The sequence below is a fragment of the Numenius arquata genome, chromosome 23, assembly GCF_964106895.1.
Source record: "Numenius arquata chromosome 23, bNumArq3.hap1.1, whole genome shotgun sequence".
Lineage (NCBI taxonomy): Eukaryota > Metazoa > Chordata > Aves > Charadriiformes > Scolopacidae > Numenius > Numenius arquata.
The window spans coordinates 4,643,640-4,665,090 of record NC_133598.1 but is presented as its reverse complement, the minus strand read 5'-3'; the positions used below and the strand labels follow the sequence as shown (position 1 = coordinate 4,665,090).

The 21,451-nt window shown below is 42.0% G+C and overlaps 1 protein-coding gene across 6 annotated transcripts in view; it reads right to left on the bottom strand.

Annotated features, from left to right (window-relative positions):
- Nucleotides 1-986: 986 nt before the first annotated feature.
- CDC27 (cell division cycle 27) overlaps nt 987-21,451 on the bottom strand; it is a 36,131-nt gene continuing 15,666 nt past the window's right edge. The window contains exons 8-19 of one of the 6 annotated variants that reach the window (XM_074162616.1): nt 20,740-20,854; nt 17,324-17,439; nt 16,783-16,882; nt 15,947-16,154; nt 14,908-15,077; nt 13,406-13,558; nt 11,994-12,202; nt 10,582-10,699; nt 9,391-9,519; nt 7,152-7,226; nt 5,126-5,306; nt 987-2,361 (exon numbers count right to left, since the gene is read on the bottom strand). In XM_074162616.1, coding sequence (XP_074018717.1) covers nt 2,279-2,361; nt 5,126-5,306; nt 7,152-7,226; nt 9,391-9,519; nt 10,582-10,699; nt 11,994-12,202; nt 13,406-13,558; nt 14,908-15,077; nt 15,947-16,154; nt 16,783-16,882; nt 17,324-17,439; nt 20,740-20,854 — 1,657 coding nt within the window. In that variant the 3' untranslated portion in view covers nt 987-2,278. Of the gene's footprint in view, nt 2,362-5,125; nt 5,307-7,151; nt 7,227-9,390; nt 9,520-10,581; nt 10,700-11,993; nt 12,203-13,405; nt 13,559-14,907; nt 15,081-15,946; nt 16,155-16,782; nt 16,883-17,323; nt 17,458-20,739; nt 20,855-21,451 lie in introns of all 6 variants that reach the window. The other 5 variants (XM_074162615.1, XM_074162619.1, XM_074162620.1 and 2 more) reach the window with 5 other exon arrangements.

Genomic DNA, 21,451 nt, shown 5'->3' with positions numbered 1-21,451 from the left:
ATCACTTTAAGCTATGATGTGTGTATAAAGCGAGTGTTAAATCCTCCCGGAAGCACGAGCGTCCTTTTCCCATCCCGGCTGAACGAAGAGCTTTTTCCGGGATGTTGAAAGTTTTACTACAATTGTTCACAATTTTTAGAGGAGAAAAGGGAAAAAACCCACCTGATTTCCTAGCTCTCTGGTCCCCGGTTAAACAAGCAGTGTTTGTTATGGGAGAGGATTGGGAATAGCACCTGCTTACTCCTGCTTTTTGCTTGGAAAATATGTTGGGAACCAAAAGGAAGCCAATTAAGACGTTAATTGGTGGTATTTGCACAAGTGCTGCCTCCTGACCTTATGCCCAGGTGCTGAGGGGGGGTCTCCGTGACCCATGGAAGGACGGACACGGAGCGAGGGCTCTGCCGTGGACGCAGATCGGCTCTCGGGACGCCTGAACCCCGGCTCCTCCCCGGGGAGGGCTCCCCAGGAAAGGGGAATCGCCCCGGAATCTCCATCGCCACAAAAAGCCGTACAGGAGGGGCCACGCTGGAGCCAGCTGAAACACGCCATGATTTCTCAGCCAAATCACCAACCTTCCGACACGAGGTGCTCAGAACGCGGCAGAGGCACAAAGCTCCCTCGATACATTATCATTCCTCAGATTTTAGAAATTCCTTTTCACGCTATTAGGGGAGTTTAAGCTTATTTTTTTCCACTGCTTATCCTCCTACTTAAAAAAAAAAAAAAAATAAAAAAAAAAGGAAAAGGTCAGAGAATTCTATTTTTGCTCAGCACTTGAGGATTATTTATCGAACGATAAAGGTGTCCGGGTGGCTCGTGACCGAGGAGCTGTGACAGAAGATGTGCCCAGTGTAAGATGAGGACAGAAATTAAAAAAATTGAAGTTCTAGAGGTAACAAAAAGAGCCCTAAAAACGAACACATTAAAAAAAAAAACCAACCCAAACCAACCCACGAACATTAAGACTGATCACAACAAATGTGTTTCTATGAAATCGATATCATTCCCAATTTATTATTACGCATAAATTGCTCTTTAAAACTGCTTATACCGTACACTCTCTCTACCCTCACTGCATAAAGGGCACCAATCGCTGCTGCTACAGAGAAAGATGATTTTGGACTCATGAACGTGGCGGAGCTTTCTTCTCACAGAAGCAGCCTCTGTAGAAGAGGAAAGTGTTCCCGGGGTGAGAATCCTAAACAACAGCTTACAAAACAAAAAGGAGAAAGATGGATAATTGCACATTTTTTGCATCCTGCTTGGACCACGCTTTACAAAACAGTTTTCAAAAGGATACTAATCTTCGACAATTATTTGATGCGTTTGACTAAGGTTCTGATTGTATTAAGGCTTCCACGGTCTTCCCAGTCGCTCTGGATTCAGGGTTTGATGTTTTCGCGTTACAGCGGTACCTAGGTCTCTCTCTCTTTTCATTTTTGCCCTTTATTGATTTTTATTCTTAAAAAGGGGAAGAACAAGTCAAGGGGTACGTGGAAAAAAAAAAAACAAACCCGAAGCAAGGTGGCGCCGACTTGTTTCTCTGAAGTACAAAGTAAACACTGACCTTTCGGGAAGCGGGTGAATAAATTAACTCTTGGTTAGAACACGAAAGCTTCGATTCCGCGACGCCATTCCCACTCCCACGAGGGACAGGAGGGGGGGGGGTGGTATTTGACGTAGTCGGAGACACTCCCAGCCCCCAGCACGTGCGTTGCCTTTGTTCACCGGAGACACTGCAGCTTTTAAGGTCATTTACATTCCCTGGCATTTAAGTTACACTACAATACGCAAAAGTCTTTGAACAGCCTGCCTTTGTCAAAACTGTCCTTGAAGAACTGGGAAACGAGGTTCAGCACTCTGCTTACCAAGAAAGAACCAAACTAAGACACATTTCTGGAAAAAAAGAACAAGACACTGCTTCATTAGTACTATCCCCACATCTACTGGCTTCGTTACAGCAAACCACAAGTCTTTCTTCCATGATATTTTGTTTTGTTTTGTTTTGTTTCCAGCAAAAGGGGAGTTCAAAAATAGCATTTCCTCCTCAGTCGCTTTCATAAATGTAAAGGAGCCAACTCGTCAGACTCAGTAGCAGCTGAATATTGCACTGCCATTAACTCTGCGGACAGTTTAAGGGGTGCGCTCATGGTGGCGGTGGAGAATAATGACAATGCTGGCTCAGTGATGTGAAGACCCGGGATGCGAAGGAAGGGGAGGCGGGGAGAACACGACGGTACCAGTCTCACACTCCAGCCCAGATATTGGCTTCGGGAGGTTAAAATTCATCACTTTCCACCGCGTGGAGCTGCGTGTCGTCTGCATCCGTCATGCTGCTCTCTTGGGATTCGTCTGTGCCAACTTGAAAGAAGAATAAAAAAAAAAAAAAGCAGAGAAGTCAGACGCCGCCGGGCTGCTCCGCTGCAAAGACTCCCCCACAATCCACAGCAGAAATGGGCTCGGGCTTCCCCTCAAAACGCTTTACGGAATCACAGAATGATATGGGGTCGGAAGGGACCTCTGGAGATCATCCAGTCCAACCCCCTGCCAGAGCAGGGTCACCCAGAGCAGGTCCCACAGGAACGTGTCCGGGGGGGGTCTGAATGTCTCCAGAGACGGAGACTCCACCACCTAAACTTTAAACCCATCGGGCTTTTTCCTTCTGATATACAGATCCCTACCAGCTTAATGGAGTCTAAATAAGGGCTTTTCCCTTTTTCCTTCCAATACACTGACAACCCCCCCCCCCCCCCCCCCCGACAAATGCATTTAGAAAGGAATTAACATGAAGCACACGTTGACAAAACACACTGCCTTGGCCACCTCCTGTTAAACATCTGCAGCCTCGGACATCTAATTAGGTAGGGATGGGTATGGGGGGGGTTCCAAAATTGCCTTAGGAGCAATTTAACCTTCCCACCCCTCCAAAACACACCAGCTGCCCGAAACGCTCCCATTAATTACCCACTGCATTGTGACCACTCAATTTACAATCGAATAACGTTCAATTAGTAGCATCAGGCAACCTCTATGCGCTCCCTGCTTCCGCGACAAGGATCACTGCGTAAGGTACACGGTAAGAAAACTGCCTCGAGTAAACGCACAGAGACCTTGCTGATGCTGGAGAATGTCTCTGCTCACTCAGCTCAGACGCCGGTTAACCCAGAGCTTCCAGGAAAACCCAGTTCCTGCTGCTCTTTGAATAAAGACAACATGGCGTGAGCAGGAAATGGGATAAATGTGTGCGCAGTGAGGGGTTACCCTTAAATATTTCACTTTTGTACTTGTTAGAATGAGAATGAAGGTAAATATCTAACGATGGTTGCTCTCCACACACAGGAATGTGACACGAGTCTGCCCTCCTTAGTACAATTTAGCTTATTAAGTGTAAATTCCCACTGTTTCACATGGGGAAACACTGACACCTTTTATTGCTTTAATGCAAACTCTTCACAGGTTTCTGTACAATGGACACAGCCAGTCACAGAATCATAGAATTGTCCAGGTTGGAAGGGACCTTTAAGATCATCTAGTCCAACCATCAACTTAACTCTGATAAAAACCATCACTAACCCATGTCTCTAAGCACTATGTCAACCCCTCTTTTAAATACCTCCAGGGATGGGGCCTCAACCACTTCCCTGTGCAGCCCATTCCAAGGCTTAATAACCCTTTCAGTGTAAAAAAATTTCCTAATATCCAATCTGAACCTCCCCTGGGGCAACGTGAGGCCATTTTCTCTTGTCCCATGGCCTGTTACTTGGGAGAAGAGACTGACCCCCCCCCCCCCACACCCCCCCTCCTTTCAGGAGGGCTGAGCAATGGAATGCGAAAAAAGGCTTACACTAGCCCATATATTAAAAGCAGTTCCCCCAGCCCCAGTGCTACCTTAATTTCCTTTAACTTGTCTCACGTATCCTGAAAGAGTTATTCAGCTGAAACTATGACACTCTCCTCCGATTTATCTGCAGTCAGGGAAAGGGAATTGCTTGCACACAGCCTAACACTGCTTTGTATGTTTATATGGTGAGGATGTTGGGGTTGGTTTTTTGTTTGCTTGGTTTCAGGTGTTTTGGGTTTGCTTGGTTTGGGGTTTTTTTTGTTTTGTTTGTTTGTTTTTTGAGGTGTGGGTTGTGGGGTTTTTTTTAGTACTATTTAGGTATCACACTCAGCAGTTCAAGGACTCTGTCTCCATCTTCTGGTCAGAACAGTGCTCAGCCCCCAGCAAACCACGGTTCTGAGTTCACCCAACTGCAAGAGCAGGGAGAGAAAACCTCCAGATACCCTGCACTGCCTCAAGTAAGTTTCCAGCATTAAAAAGCACACCGTACACAGGATCAATGAAAATCAACATGATAAACAGTAGGAAAACGTGACAACTTTTTCAGTTGAAGATTTAGAATTACAGAACATGGCAAACATCTCTTAATAAGAATCAAAAAAATTCTTCAGAGGAAAAGAATTAAATTGCTTATTAGTGTTTATTTTCTGTCACTATCAAGGAGTCAGTATTGATGACTACGGTTGCTTTAGAGCTGCCCACATTCCACAGAATTTAAGCTCATAATATAAAGTTAGAGAGAGAAGAGGAAACCCAAGCCATTCCTTTTTTTTTTTTTGATTATTCCCAAGCACTTTTATTTTCTCTTGATTCAAATGAAACTGCTTCCATGACTTTTGTCAAAAGCTGCCTTATGTTTAGCAGCCCAAATAATTTTTTAATTTTTTTTTTATGCAATATCCAGTTTGTTTAACTTTTGGCAAAGCTACAGCCAATTTCTGTTGCCATTCAGTTACCTTGAAATGATTTGGTGCTTCCATGAGGGAAGATTTATGGCTCTGGGAATGCCTCACTCTCCTAGGACACTATTAACCAACACAACATGTATGAATTTACAGTCATCATTATCTCTGTCCTACTTCATCTACAGATTCTACAGAAATGTCACAATCCTTTATTTCATGCTTATTGTAGGAAACATGAACGGATTCTTCTGAATGAAGAGCCCCTGGAGTTCTCACGTGCCGAGCAGCGAGGTTGAGCAATGCGTTATGAAACCTGGGATTCTTCCTACCACTTAAGTGGAAACACTTTCTTGAATGACAAAGGGTTGGAAATACAAACCTGATTCATAGGGATAACATTCACTGATTTGCTCTTCTTGAGTAATTGGTTCCTCGTCATCTGGAAGGTAACGTTTATCGATGGCCTCTTTAATCTGGTTATTGGCTCCTTTGGGATCTAAGTCCATTGCCCACGAGAAATTCATTAGGGCCAAATGTGTTTGACCCAGTTTTTTATAAACCTAAAATAAAAGCATAAAATGCTACATTTACATGAAGTTGCTACTTGAAGGTTTGGACAAAAAAACATGCCAAGCCACAGTTAACTCATGTTCTATGAAAATCAACAGAGGGTAGATATGAAAAAGATTTATTATATGAGTCCCAAGGAAAATAGCAAGTATGTGTAGAAAGAGTGAGCAAGAGTTTCTGTTTAAGTCTCCAAAAAAATTAAACTAAACTGGCAGCTGATAGATTCAAACGCATAAGGAGGTGGATCTTCAGATATAAATTTAAGCTGTGGAACTCTGCAGCAGGGTGGTGTAAGAGCTATTACTGTACACATTTTGTTTTGTCTTACCCCCTCACCACCCTTTCACCCTTAAGTCATTGTTACCCCAAATCTACTTGCGGCTCAGGAAAAGCCCAAAGTCTCAGACTTCCAGTGTCAGAGGCCCAGAGAACAGCCTGGGGTATCCCCACATGCACACAGTAATTTATATTCTCCCCTACGGCTCTCACATGGAGGAGTAGCACAGGCAGGACACATGGTTAGACAGATTTTTCCACCTGGCTCGGCACAGCCGTTCTTACATCCTCGAGTGGCATTTTGTCATTGGCAGGTGGAGACAATAACGGGACACAAAGTGACACCCAGCTTGTCCTGCTCAACTGAACAGCAACAGTTCCAACACTGCTCTGCAGAATCCAGCCCGTGTTTTACCTTCTTTGTCACCACAACTTGCAGTGACACGCTCCTTATCACTAAGGACAGATGTGCAAGTAAATTATCTCTGTTAAGCATTTAAACAGTGAAAGTAGTTCAGTTTGTCAGCAACTCTAATTTCAATGTAGAGGTCCAGCTACTCCTGGACAAATACCAGTCAACAAATTTCAGCACAAATCTTTTTATTATTATTTCTTTTAAGCTGGAGAGAGGTAAAGAAACTTTGCTGATTGTGAGCTCTGTGGGATTGTGCTAGAGGGAAGTTTGTGTTGTGGCTTCCTACTGAACAGACACCCTACAGCAGAAGAAAACTCCAGCACTTATTAAAAAAAAACATATTAGCAGAGAGGATGGTGAGGAAGGAGGATTTCTGTTACTAGATTACTTTTCTCTGGCATTAAACATAAAGCAGGTTGGAACATAAACACAGCTGACAAACTAGTAATAGCTTTTCCTTACTCTTATTAGTCTCTGTCTTTCAAACCATAGCCTTCTACAGCTCTTTCGGGGAGGCCATCGGCTGAAAAGAACATTGAGGCCGTTGATGGAGACTTAGGAGTCTTCTACAGTTACTCCTCGTTCAGCGTTTCCGATATAACGCATTAGAGTGTGAGTCAACGTTTTAACAGCTCCAGGCACAAATAAGCCAACACTGTGACTGACGGATGGACTATCCCTCAAAATTTGAAGGCTTTCCATTGATCACATCGTTGCTATTGGACTGAATCAAGTCTTGATAGAGTTCCATTTCCAGGGAAAGCTGTATGTCTCTGTGCATAACCACCGAATCTCTTTTCGGTGAATTATCTTTATCAGGACCAATTAATTTTTTTTAATTAATTATGTTTCAAATTGACAGTGGTAAAGTCAAAGCTGGCAAAGAATAAGTCTCCTTAGGTTATTTTTTTGTGGTATGTTTTAAAGAGAACTGAAGACTCTCAGTAATAACTGGCTTTTGCATTTAAAAGCTGACATATAATAAAGCTGTGAGCAGTAAACCTTATTTAAAGCTTTGGGAATTTTTAGAACTCTGCTCCAAATGGAAGCAGCTTGGTGACAGGCATCTCATCTTCTCATTAGACGGACATTTCTGCAACAAGGGAAACCAAAGGACTTATGATCACAGTTAAGTTTTACCTACCTTTCCTATTAAAAAGTAAACAAGAGACTCTTTGGGAACAATCTGTTTCAGTTCTTCAAGTTCTTGTAAAGCAGACTGAAAAGGAAGAAAAAAAAAAAAGAGCTTAGTGAGTACAAGCCAACAGTCTGCAACTAGTTAGGACATCAGTAAAGTTAACACTAATGTGAAATTAAAAATCTGATATTTATATACAGTATATTCCATCAAGAACAACAGTACAATCTCAAGAAGCATCTAAAATTACTTTCTCATTAAAGATTGTGGCATATTATAGCCCCATTATTACAGAAATCAAGTAAGTTTATTGGGCTTTGGTTTCCTACAACTCATCTAATTGAAATAAAATGCCCCCATCAGCCCCAACAAGGTGTAACAGGGGAGAAGACAAGCAGCTGACAGCGTTTACAGTGGGCACTTCCTTCAGTACACTGAGCTTCTGAAAAAGAACATCGATGCGTTTTTGTGCTGAAAGGTCCTGGTTTTAGATACGCATCTGTGGACTTTTACAAGTGACAACTGTGTTTATATGAGGAATTTGAAATCCAAAATATTTAGTGAAACTTCTACTTTACTAACAACTAATTGTTGACACAATTAGCGATTTATTCTGCTGTGACAGTGACCTGGCATTATCAAGAAATTCTGCCTAAACATATTTAGTCTGCAGTTGGAAATAAAAATTGGTCTTAGTTATAAAAAAGTTCCATTTGACCCTCTAAAAACCTAATCATGTGAACACAATTTCGAGTTAGGGCTTGCTACATAAATGGAAGTGGAAACCTACATTTATTTACTTAACATGAGCCAAATTTATCACACTATCTAAATTCTCTAGAAAACAAAACGTTTCATTAAATTTTATGTAGTTCATGTGAACTTCAGTGTTACAAGTCTCAGCCTGATAAAGAAAAGAGTCCAAATGTTTTATTTCCTAAACCATCACTTCTCCATAGTCAACAAGTTCCTTCACTAGCACGGGGGCACTAAGACAGTGGACTATTAATTTTTTTCCCCTCTTGTATTTATCCTCTGCTTTTAAAATTTAAAACCGATCTGCGAATGGGCACTTCAGCAAGTCCTTAATCTTAATGCATTTTATATTTAATTGGTTCAGTTATGAGTTTTCAAAAAAACGCTTCTAAGTAAACTTTTCCCTTTCCATATGCACACACATTTCCGAAGCAAGGTTTCAAAAACCAGGCTGTGGCTTGTTCTCTGTGGCCAAAAAAAGCAGTCCCGAGGACAAGAGTCACTAGAAAGTCAGAAGATCTTAACTCATTCCAAACAGGGCACAGGTCAGCAGGGGATCAGACCAAAATTGTTTAGCTCCTTATTGCGTAGGGGGGGGGGGTACAAGGGTGGCTTCTGTGAGAAGCTGCCAGAAGCTTCCACGATGTCCAACAGAGCCAAAGCCAGCTGGCTCCAAGATGGACCCATCACCGGCCAAGGCCGAGCCCATCAGCAATGGTGGTAGTGCCTCTGGGATAACACAATTAAGAAGGGGGGGAAAAATAATATTTGTGTGACAGCAACCAGGAAAGAGGAGTGAAAGAAACAGCCCTGCAGACACCAAGGTCAGAGAAGAAGGAGGGGGAGGAGGTACTCCAGGCGCCAGAGCAGAGACTGCAGCCTGGGGTGAAGACCATGGTGAAGTGGGCTGTCCCTCTGCAGCCCATGGAGGTCCAGAGTGGAGCTGATCTCCACCTGCAGGATGTGGAGGACCCCACACCACAGCAGGAGGCTGTGATCCTGTGGAGAGCCCGTGCTGGAACAGGCTCCTGGCATGTCCTGCCGGGAGCCTGCTCCAGCACGGGCTCTCCACGAGGTCACAGCCTGGGAAGAAGGGAGGGGTGAGGTAAAGGTGTTTTGAGATTTGGTTTTGTTTCCTCATTTCTCATGATAATATAGCCACGTCAGTGACAGCTCCAATAATTTCCTCTTCTTTAATTTTTTTTTTTCCAGGGTCAGACTAAAATAATAATTTATAAAGCATCACCTGTTGGCCCCAGATTTTATAACTATTAAAATTTAAATAGTTGCCTTGGCAAAGGTGGCACTTTTCAAAGCAAATGCTTCATGTCAGCTTCTACAAGACAGGCCAATGTCCCCAGGCTCTTCCTGCAAGCCCTGATGCTTCCCAGTGTGAGTCTGTAAATATTTATAGCTTCCAGTGCATCCCCATTCCTATCTATAGCAATTTAAAGATAACTTAAAGTTGTCTACGTGTACTAAATCTTACCTTGTATTTTTCATTTGCAAATAATACAGAAGCTCTATGGAATTTGCATAGCGGGTTCTTGGGGTCAATGTTAATAGCTTTGTTTAAAGTATCCAAAGCCTTTTCAGATTTTTTCAGCGCGTGCTGGACCTATTACAGAAAGAGAGAACAATTTTTAAAGGGGAAAAAAAATACCAGCTCATCTGCTGAAGACAAATCCATTTGACTACATTTACTCACAATCTGTTCCTTTAAAAAAAAAAATATTTGTCCAATTCTAGACCAAGTCTGAACAAGCTTAAACTTCACCTCGCCTCGTGTCTCCACCTCAAAATGTTCTCCCCACCCAATGGCTTATGGAAAGCGTTTAACTTTTGGCCAGGAGGGACCTCGATGCCTTTCTCTATATATAAGAGAGAAGCAGCCACTGACCCTCTAGTATTTGACACAGTTTTGTTACCCACAGAAGGCAAATGAATGGCAGCAAGTAACAATCTATCACCTTCACACAGCCTTAAATCACCATCATGAACATTTGGGAACTGCTTCCCAACTTTGTAAGGGAACATTCACTAGAGAGTGAGGCTACTCTTTTCTAAGGATGAATAAACGACCAACTTTTCAAACAGCCCCCTAAATTTAATTGAATGGATGGTGGGTGAAGTGGCTGCCCGCTGCTTAAACTTCACTTGGCATTAAGTGGCCTAAGCAGCAAGTTGTCACATCTACAAGTGACTGGAATGAGAAAACACACAGCCAGGAGAAAAATATTGCACTGAAAAGGTAACACAAGTTCGCATTTTATAGAACTGGAAGTGCTGGTCTAAGTGCATACAATAGCAGTCAAAAAAACCCACTCAATTTCTTACGTACTAAGTATAAAAAAACCCCACCCTGTAAACACTCTGCTCACAACAATCTCTGCGCACAGTCTTGATTTTCATATCGCTACTGTTTTGGCTGACTCACAAACATGACCTGACAGCATAATTTCATTACTGGCTAAAAGTAGTTTGGAGAGAGAGGAAGGTTTCTTTTCTGACACATGAATCCTGTGGTTATTCATTCATATGGCACTTAAGGTCCTTCAAGAGGTACTCTGAATTTATCAGGCTTTTCTTCCTAAAAACATTCAGAACGACTTTTCTACTGAAAATAAAAGTACAGAAGCAAATTAAAACACAAGGATAGAGTTAAGCGCAATCTACTTACTACTCCGATGTGACACAGTAAGACCGAGCTCTGAGGATTGATATCAAGTGCTTTCTGGAAATGCATTTCTGCTAGACTGAATTTTTCCTGTTTGTAATAAATCATTCCCAACCCATACCTGCAAGCAGAGAAACAATTCTGTTAAGTAAGACTGGATTATTATCAAACTAGTCTTTGTCAGTGAGTACGACCTGGCAGAAATGGTTTACAGACTTGCCAGCCCCATCCAGGGTGGGAAACCATTTCCTGTGGGGGAAAAAGTTATGTTTAAAATTATTTTGGATTTTTTCCTCAGTTGGGTAGTTTGAAGAATTGATACTTGATACGCAGAAGACTGGCTGAACGGCTACAAAGTAAAAGCATATAGAAGTTCCTCAAGACTAAGTGGCTTACGCTAGCAGATCAAACTTCTACTATTTTTTTTTTTTACTTTATTTTTTCCACAGAAAAAGCTGTAAGAAACTGACTGTACCCTAAAGTATAAAGGGGCAGAACTCTCATCTCTTCAACTGCAATTGAAGAACAACCAACCAGACGCATGAGAAGTGCTGCAGAGAAGAAAAAAACAACAGCTGGACTAATACAGCCAAGATCTGTGGAAATCAAAAAAGCTCCATTTTTTTGCCTTCCTTGTGGAAATAACAGTTTATTAAACACCTGAGGCCGACATCTTCTGCAGAAATTTTCACGGAATTGTCAGAGTTGGAAGGGACCTCTAGAGATCCCCTAGTCCAACTCCCCTGCTGAAGCAGGGTTGCCCAGAGCATATCACTCAGGACTGCATCCAGGCGGGTCTTGAAGATCTCCAGAGAAGGGGACTCCACACCCTCCCTGGGCAGCCTGTTCCAGGGCTCTGGCACCCTCACCGGAAGGAAGTTTTTCCTCATATTTGAATGGAACTTCCCATGTCCCATTTTGTGCCTGTTGCCCCTTGTCCTGTCACTGGGAACCGCTGAAAAGAGTCTGGCTCCATCCTCCTTCAACCCACCCTTTAGATACTTGGAAGCATTAAAAAGGTCTCCCCTCAGCCTTCTCTTCTCTTGGACTCGATGATCCCAAGGGTCTTTTCCAACCTAGATGCTTCTATGATTCTCCAGGCTAAAGAGTCCCAGCTCTCTCAGCCTTTCCTCATCAGAGAGATGCTCCAATCCCTCAGTCATCTTAGTTGCCCTACGGTGGACTCTCTCCAGTCTATCTTGAACTGGGGAGCCCCGAACTGGATACAGTATTCCAGTTGTGGCCTCACCACTACAGAGTAGAGGTGGAAAACGACCCCCCTCAACCTACTAGAAGAGAGCAAATGGCTTTGCTCTCTTCTTAGAGTGAGGAGTGGTAGGAAACGACAGCAGCGAGAGCATCCAGAAGGAGTTCTGCATCGCATTCAACAGGAGGAAGGATGAAGCAAAACTTACCACGCGTTATAGTGTCTAGGGTTGACTCTGATTGCGTTTCTAAAACAAGCTAATGCTTTGTCGAGTTCTTCTGTTAACACAAATTCGTGCCCCAACAGGGTGTAGGCGTAAGCGTAGTTGGGATCAACTTGAATGGCTCGCTGGAAGAACTTGATCGCAATGTCGTGTTCTCGTTGCAAGCTGAAACAGTTCCCCGCCGCACACCAAGCCTGGCAAAGACATTTTACAACTCAGAGGGACTAAGTTTGAGCTGAACAGATTTTTTTTCCGTTCTGATTTACATAATTATGTATAAATTTCCCCCTAGATTAAGAAATAACAATATTAATAAAACAGTCCTGAGAGGGGCTTAAATACACCTTACAGCTACACAAGCTGAAATACAGAAGTCAGGAATCTAAGGACACCCAAGAAGTTTGTGCCAATTAGATACTTTGATGACTAACAACTGTTGAAAAGGCTAGAAATAAAACTTCTTAGATATTTAAAAATAATGAAGGGGGAGATGGAACATTCACTTTCACTCTTCAGCTGCCTCCAACTGACAAATCTGGAAATCTGCAGAGCAGCAATTTTAGCAGCAACCTCCTCTTTCCCTCCTGCTCCGCATCGAGGTTGTAAAGCATCACAGCCCAGGGGCCCTCGCTTTCCCAAATTTTTAGCATCACTGCTAAATAGCATAACTGTCCTCCCCTTCTTGTATCAGAATTTGCATTTTCTTCTCTCCAGGCTTTCTTAATATAACTACCAACTGCTTCCTTGGTTTTGATTTTCCCACTATTGGACAAGTGAACAAGACAACATGAACAGAATTCTCTCCTCCAACAATAAAAAAAACTCAATATAACCTACAGTTTTCTCAACTATGAAGAACACACACATCTATTACTTTTCCTGTGGCACCCATTAAAAGATGCCTGGCTTTTTCCGTATCGTGACTTTACATTACCATCCACTCCGCAGTTTAGTGGACTTTAGCATAAAAACGTGCAACGGTATGTCTGAAAATAAATTCTAAAGCAAATATGTTTTAAGTGCCAGTGAGTTAACTGCAGCAATTAAAAGGTGGTACAGGAAAAAGATATTCCTTATCTTCGCACACTGGCAGCAGCAGGAGTGACTGACTAACCCATGATCTTCCTGGATGAATGGTGCCAATGCAAATTTAAATAACCATTAACAGATAAAAGGTTTCAACCTGTTCCCTGTAACCTGATATCCTAATTCTAAGAAGCCATTTCAGGCATCATCAGTTCAACAGACAATCCTGCCACCTCCCTCTCCAGTTTTGCCACACAGTTCTCACAGGAAAATACACTTCGACTAGAACAGAGCTGAGAGTTTTGGTGCGAATCACTGATTTTGCCACATACAGTTACCCTCTTCTCATTCCAGACAACAGCATTTCATACCTCCGGTGAGTTTTTATCCATGTCTGTCAAATCCTTTGAAAGAACTGAGAGGGCAACATCTTTCTGCAGATGCCAGAGTGTAGTGGAATAGATCTCCATGCCTTCTACTCTGTAGTTTTCAATCCTCCTTACTTCTGAAAATATTCTCTCCGCCTAAGAACAGAATTTAAAAAACTTAAATTTTTAAATAAATTAAATTAATTAAATAAAGGTCAAGGTTAGAAGCCCCGTATATCCAGACTGAGCATCCTCTTTGCTTTTAAGTGTACTCTGCAGAGCTACGAGTCCTGTAACTTACCCTTCAAGAGAAGGAAGCCACTGTACCCTGATAGTCACGTCCCCAGAAACGCAGCCAGCTCTCCCTACTGCTGACTCAGATTACGGTACTGCTGCTACCATGGCTCACAAGCGAGGCAAAAAAGTTATCAAAAAAAAATAAAAATCAAAGTTGTAGCCTACATTTATGGGCCACTTACAACCGTTAGCCATTCTACCCGCTGCCAGGTGTTGCGTCCACAGAGAGTGCTACACCCCTTCACGTTGTGTGTAATAATCACATGGCAAAAGGTGACATGACAATCGCCGCAGTAAACACGGCTGACACAGGGATGGGGACACACATAAGCATGTGACACCACACACATGCTTTACTCTCATTTGAGACAGCCATGCCTCATTATCAACAGCTGACTAACAAAGTCTTTCTGACGAAGATATCTATTTCATAAAGTTCAGTTCCAGGTTTTCCACTCAAAGCAGCAAGACGGGAAGAAGCTTGGCTTTAGGAAACCAACAGGGGCTGTAGCCTCAGTTTTTAAAATAAACTATTAAGCAGCACAATGTGCTCCATCTCTAATCAGACCATAGGTACAGTTTAAAAACTACTTCTGGATTTGTCTACTGCATTTGTCTCCTGCACATAAGCTGTCAAAAAGTGTTTAAAAAACTCCTGAGGAAGTGGGCACAGCAGCTCTCAGGCCAACAGCGACAAAGAGAGCGAAACTCTGGGTTACCCTTAACTGCTCGCTTCTGTTTCTGAAGCGGTTTGACATCACCCCAGCTGTGCCAACGCTGCCGTGTCCGAGGCTGCAAAGGAAACCAGGCCACTGATGTGATCTGCCTTAACTAAAAAGGGGGAGAGAAGTTTTGGGTTTTAGAACTCAAATTGTTTCAGTGATCTAATTTACAAGACTGCAGCACAAACAGTTACATCGGCACAGCCGTGAGTGAAGACGGGGAGAGGCAAGAGGAGACCCCAACGGTTGGATGCAAGAGGAAATAACATTAAAAGAAACCTAAAGTGTAACTCAGCTTCTTCAGGAAAGCTCAAATCACTACTGATGCAGATTTAGGATCTAAATCCTTTCCAGGAATAACTTTCATGTTTATACAATGATCTCACTGTAAACTTCCCAGAGCTTTGGCAGAAAGTCTGCAGGTTTCGTGCAAAGCTCTGCAAAACAAAAGTGAAAAGAGTAAGACCCAACCCACACCCTTCCTACCTGCATATATTCTGCCAGTTCGAAGTAAGCTCTCCCAATTTGGCACAGCACCCAGCCAGTGTTGTAGTGGTGGGATGGCAAATGGCTTAAAATATTTATCGCTTCTTTGCAGTTGTACGAACACAAGGCTAAGTAACCTTTCCCCATGTCACGAAGAAGGCTCATCAAACCTTCTAGGAGAAAAATACAATAAATAAAAGTGGAAAAAAAAAAAAGAGACAGCTGAGATTTCTTTACTTGAAACTGCTAATCCCATAAGCTCTTCATTGTGGCAGGCGCTGCTCCCGAATTCGCCTACAAAAATCTTTCAGGAGATCCCAAACACAGGCCTATAGGCTCTTAACTTCAGCATAATATTCTAAAGATCAACCTTTTTAATGGAAGTCAGATGGTAACGACGACTTAAGCCAACAACAGCATAATCAGAGAAACTCTGAAGCTCAGGGCAACTGGAGTTTTGCATTTACAGCAGCTATTCAAACATTTTGTTAGGTCTGAACCCAGTTTCCACATGTCTGGTATCCATGGATACATCTTCTCGCTGCCTGGAAACACTACTGAGCCAAAAGAGAGGAATTCAGCAGTTTGTCTAGGATTTTCTGACAATCTGAATAAAGACTTGCTTTTAAACAAATGGGAAATATGAAGAGAGAACAGACTACACCAACCCCATTTTGAGGGAAGGTGACCGGGTTACTCATAGCACCTTTGGATCAGTTCCCAAGCAGCTTGCCTGAAAATACTTTAATCATTAATAAGGATAAGTGCTTGCAAGATAAAAGTGACTAGTTGTAAGCAGATGTAATACTTCTTCACATGGTCTTTGTAAATTAACTAGAAAATAATGATTTCAATCAGTTTTTATATTTATACAAAAGCGATAGCTGCAGGGTAACTGGAACGAGAAAGAAGCAAGGTGGTTTTTTTCCATTCAGCCTTAAACACAGTTAGCCTAAGTTTATAGTATCGTACAAGTATATATAGTTTATAGTATAGTATAAGTTTTACTCGACTACAGTCCAGTAGTGTTCAAACAGACCTGCTGCTGCCTTCTGTAGCGTAAAAGCCTGGATCTGCGGCGCAACAGTGGAAATCTTCCCTTCTGAAATGATGGAAGAGTCCAGTTTGGTTATTTCCAAACCATCATTTAAGTTTGGTTGAGTTATTCCTCCCTTATTTGTTTTACTTTTTGTTTTTCTGTTTGGAATCTTAGGCGGAAACTTCATTTTTAATTTTTTGCTATTTTCCTGCAAGTAAGAAGAGTAAGAGTTAGATATAAAAAAAGGCTTTTAAATTCAGAAAACTAAACTTGGAAGTGAGTTGTGTAAAATTATATTTATGCCTCTTTGCAGCTTTAACAACCGTGCCCAACTACTAACTTCATGAATGTTTAGCGGTTCGTTTTTAAACAGCAAACGTTCACATCACTTAAGTACAGTCCCTGAGCATTTGCGCTTTGGTGTTCTGCTCTGTTGGTTGAAAAGCAGAAGACACCTGAAAATAACTTTGTTTTGGCAACAAAAAAAAAAAGAATTATCATCATCTCAAAATGAATTTAATAAATATATCCGAACAACACAATCTCTTTTCAAACGGGTTGATACCTAGCAGCACCACAGCATTCTTCAACCCAGTGTGTATCTTTGCTTTTGTTCACAATACTCTTCTTCCTACTATTTTAGTTGAGCACTTGAGAGCTTAAAAAATAACATAATAATGGCATCATGACATGTTTTTGTACAGCCAGATCTTTCATAAGTCCTTCTCATTATAGAACCTGTTCTTAAGCTGCTAGAATTGCTGTGCATATGGGGAAATGATTAGTCAGTCCAGTGGCGTGGGTAAGAAACGGCACTGAAGTCTGAAGTGTGGTACCTTTGTTGTAGAGCTATCACTAGTAAACAGGCGAGAGCTTCTTCGAGGCAGTGCGTTTGGCGGAGCAGCAATTGTCGGGCTCAATACCTGAGGTGTTGTACTGAAAACAAACAGCACATTAAAAAAAAAAAGTTATTCACTCAATTTTTAATAAAAGCAGCTTTTACCTTTGCCTTAAACAAAAATGTTCAAGTACTATAGTGCAGATATTCCCATTTCAAGGGATAAAAACCCCCAGGTCTACCTGTTGCATGTCAAGAACAGGAGCAGAATTTCCTTCCAGCTACTTTTTCATTTACTGATGAAGTGATCTAACTGCAAAGAAGATTTAAAACAAACAGACCAACCACCACACACGAGCCTCCTACTTATACACTGGAGTTATTTCACCTAACAAAAAAAAAAAACCAACCACGCTTCTTCCTCATCCAGAGAGGAATTCTGCAGGAACATCCACCCACGTTGGGCAAATACAGTGCCAAATTCCTTCAAGAAAGGAGATGCAAAAGGTAACATCGAAGTATTTTTTTTCTTCCCCTACCTTGTCTGTGGGCCAGAGCTCTGTGTTTGTGCAACGAGAATTGGAGTGACTTCCCGGCTATTGCCGCTCTGCGAGAAGACAGATTTTGTTCCAGCCTGGCTTATCCTGCTGACAGTCTGCACAACACAAAGTTTCTACAGGTTTGTTATTATGTCACCGAGAAGTCACAATCTCTGCTAGATGAAACCAAATCCATTCTGCCTATCAAATGCTGCACAAAGGAGGATAAATATAGATTCTTTCAACAAAGAAAGCAAGTCCCCATTCCAAGGAGGAAGCATCAAAAGTTTTTCCCATTCTACCTGTTAAAGTGCCAGTAACGCCCAATTTACCAACTTTATACACATTATTTGAAAGATATAAAATCTCCATCTAGTGGCAAGAAACTATATGTTAAGATGTTCGTGCAAGAATAAAAGGGAATAAAGAGATGTCATATTTAAAGTTCTTTCTCCACTGAAAGTTGTACAAAAACCCAAGCACAGAAAGCAAATGATTTTTGAATTATCACATTACAGCCCCATCCAGAAGCCATTCACCATTAACACCTCAACGAGGTGCACGCTCTACAAGATCTGAGCCTGCCGCTCTCCTGTTCAACGTAACTTTTCATAGCATAAATTAGTATTTCACAGATTAAATCATTATTGCACTGGCCATTGTAGCAGATACAGAACTAAATTGCTTCCTCAAGAAGCAACCTGCATTATGCAGCACAGAACATGAATATACAGAGACCTACGCTCAGGCTAGCAGGGAGCAGCGAGTTCCTGCACGCCAGGTAACTAACACTTTGTGCACACACACATTTTTTGTACCTTTTATTAGCTACAGGTTACAAGCATGTGCTATGACTTAGCACTAGAACATTGTCTGCTATCTTCAGAGAATTAAAAGGAGCACTTTGATGCCCACCCTGGCACAGCTGAAGTGTGGGAACTCAGAGCTGTCATAAGGTGACTCTGAATCTGAGACCTAAGGCACAAGTTCAGACAGAAATTCACTGTCTGTGTAGAATTCCTATAAAAGATAAAGAACAGGTCCTCTCTTCCCTGCCTTTCAACCCTATCTTTCTGCCCCCTCCAGGGACACTAACATTCAACTCAGTGATGGCTTTTTGGAAGAGATGCTCTTTAAGACACCAGAAATGGGATCAACGACAGCACAGGCAACAGCACTTTACGCATTATCTGACTTTTAATGTTTTATCCTTCCCTTCTCAGTTTCTCTGTTATCAAAGGGCAGCTGAGGCGGCCAGCAGGCACGCTTGCCCACTCAGATAGGATGGATCCCAAGGCTTCCTAATGTTTCATTCATTTACGTAAGTGTTTCCAAGGAAACTGCCTCCGTGAAGCCATGCACGTTCTAGCCACAGCTACGCCCAACTTTCCCTAAGTGGGTAATTCGAAGAGCAGAAGTGAAACTGGCCAAGTAATGATTTGCATTGGACAAAGCACGTATCAGAACTCCAAGCTGTTCATTAAGATGTATTACATATACGTGTTTAGGTCCTAGCACAGATGCATCGGGGCAGAAAGCAGATGCGTGGATTAGCAAAAATTAGCAACAAAGCATCAGCATTTCTGACTTGATTCCCCAAAGCTTTTCACCCATCATGTAGCACACACATGAGATTAAATGCAGGTGAGTACTACACTGAAGAACTGCACTTTGCTAACTATTTTAATTTTTCAGACAATTTACCTTCCCACATATGTACAATCACAAGCCAGTGTTTTCAGCTGTACCATCAAAAATTGGTTGGTCCTGAGCAACTAGAGGATGGGAACTGGATGAACGGTAGAAAGTGTATTTCTAGCAGCCTGGTTTAGCACGGTCCAGCCCCAACAGAAAAAAAGGCAAAAAATAAAATAAAATAAAAAAGCAGGACTAAGAACTGACAGAAAGTGTTGCAGTAACAAGAGACAGGGTACCATAATGGCTCGTGTAATGAGATTCCAGAGTTCCCAGTCACAGGCTTTGGAAAACCATCCAAAGGAGAAAAAAAAAAAAAAGTTATCTGCTTACTGGCTTTTGTTCTTTTAAATATTGAGCCAATGAGAGAAGAAAAATGCCTTTTTTTAACAGCTCCCAGCCTTCATTTGCAGAACAGCACAGCAAACTGAGCACCGATTCGTCCACAGCATCAAATGTGGAAATTCAAATTCTACTTTTGGAAGAATTCAACACTATTACTTGCACTGAGCTTTACTTTAAAGAGCTAGTCACCTATAAAACTCTAACATCCCTCACGCAACTTCTAGATTTACTAAAAATACAGGGAATAATCCTCAAGGTTTTTTTGTTTTTAGGAAGGAACAAATGGTTCTTCAACTGTCATCAACATTCCACCTCTCATTTATCGCTATGGCAACTATGGCAGTTTCTTACTGAGTAAAAAAGACAATTTTTAGTTTCCTCTACACAAGACTGAGCTGAGTGAAACAGCACCGTTCTATCAGTCAGCCCTCCACAGACCACCAGCACTATTCCCATTACTCTGGTCTGTAAACGAGAAATCAAAAAGAGCTTGGAAGAAAGCTGCGGCTTTGGCTCACTTGGCTTCCAATAATCCTAGAAGCCTCACCTCTGAAAAGACATTAATTAATTAATTGTTTAGACTCAGTGTCCGTACATTCCCCTCTGACAACAGGGGGACAGAAGATACAGCACCTTCCTCAGGCTGCCTCCAGCAGCATCAGACAGTCTGCACATGGGGAAAAAGGGCTTGTTTTCATTAGAAATAAGAGACTATTGCTTCTAAGAGTTGAGAAAATAAAAACCTGTTTTGCTAACGAAAGGAGGTGACATGATAAGCTGGAACTATTTACAACACAGACATCTTGAGATATGGTGTATTTTTTTTTTCTTGCTGCTTCACTTGCTCAGCTGAAAAGAAGATTTTCAAAATAAAAAAAATCCTACTACTGAGGTTTTAGAAACAGTTGTTCCAACGTAACAGACTATTCTACAACAAATTCTATTTCAACTAACACTTCAGAAAGCCTAAAAAGTTTTGTCAGGGAAATACCTGACCAGTTTTAGTCAAATTAAACCATTGCCCTTGCCCCCAGCCTCATTAGCCTCTAAATAGACATGAGCTGGTAAACAATATTGTTTCACAGTATTAAATTTAATTGCTAGTAAGAGCAGGTATTTTTTCCTTAAAAAACACACTTTATAGATAAATTAGACGTGAATTTAATTCTCACTAAACCCAAGCCGTTTCTAGAACTAAAGGAGGCTGCAATCAGTTCCATGGTCAGACAAATTGTTTTCCAAGACCAACTGTGTGAACAGTGGAGAAGTTGGGTTCTCCTCACTGGCAGCACAACTCAGCTCCCGTGCAATGTTTTATCTGCAACATGGATTCTTCTTTAGAATTCACTGGAATCACATTCTGGAATGCAAGATACCTTCTTTGAAGGTGCTCCTGTGGATGGCACATCAATTACAGAGGAAGAGTTTGTGTAGTTTTGTAAATACGATCCATCTCCAGGGCTTGGGGTTTCTAGTGGCAAAATTCCAAAGCTGAGAACAAAAGGAAGAGGAAGGGTCAGTGTCTGAATGTCAGACCACGAGAGCTGGCCCGATTCTGTGGTTAAAACAGAGACCCAGATGATCAGCCTTATTTCAGAACTACTTCATTGATTTATGGTAACCCTCTAATATCTTACCACCCTCATCTACTTGTATAGAAAGCGTTCCTGAAAGATACAGAAGTTTCTTTGCCTGCCTGCATAATAACTAATAGACACAGACCAACCAAGTGTTAATGGCTTATAATATAATATTGTTTAAATCAGATGGCTTATAGGACAGAGTACTGTGTCCAGTTTTGGGTCCCTCAGCACAAAAAAAAGACCTTGAGGTGCTGGAGCGGGTCCAGAGAAGGGCAGTGAAGCTGGTGAGGGGTCTGGAGAATAAGTCTTATGAGGAGAGGCTGAGGGAGCTGGGGGGGTTCAGCCTGGAGAAAAGGAGACTGAGGGGAGACCTTCTCGCTCTCTACAACTCCCTGAAAGGAGGGTGTAGCCGGGGGTGTGTGTGTGTGTGGGTGTGGGTGTGTGTGTTGGACTCTTCTCCCAAGTCACAGGCGATGGGACAAGAGGAAAAGGCCTCAAGTTGCCC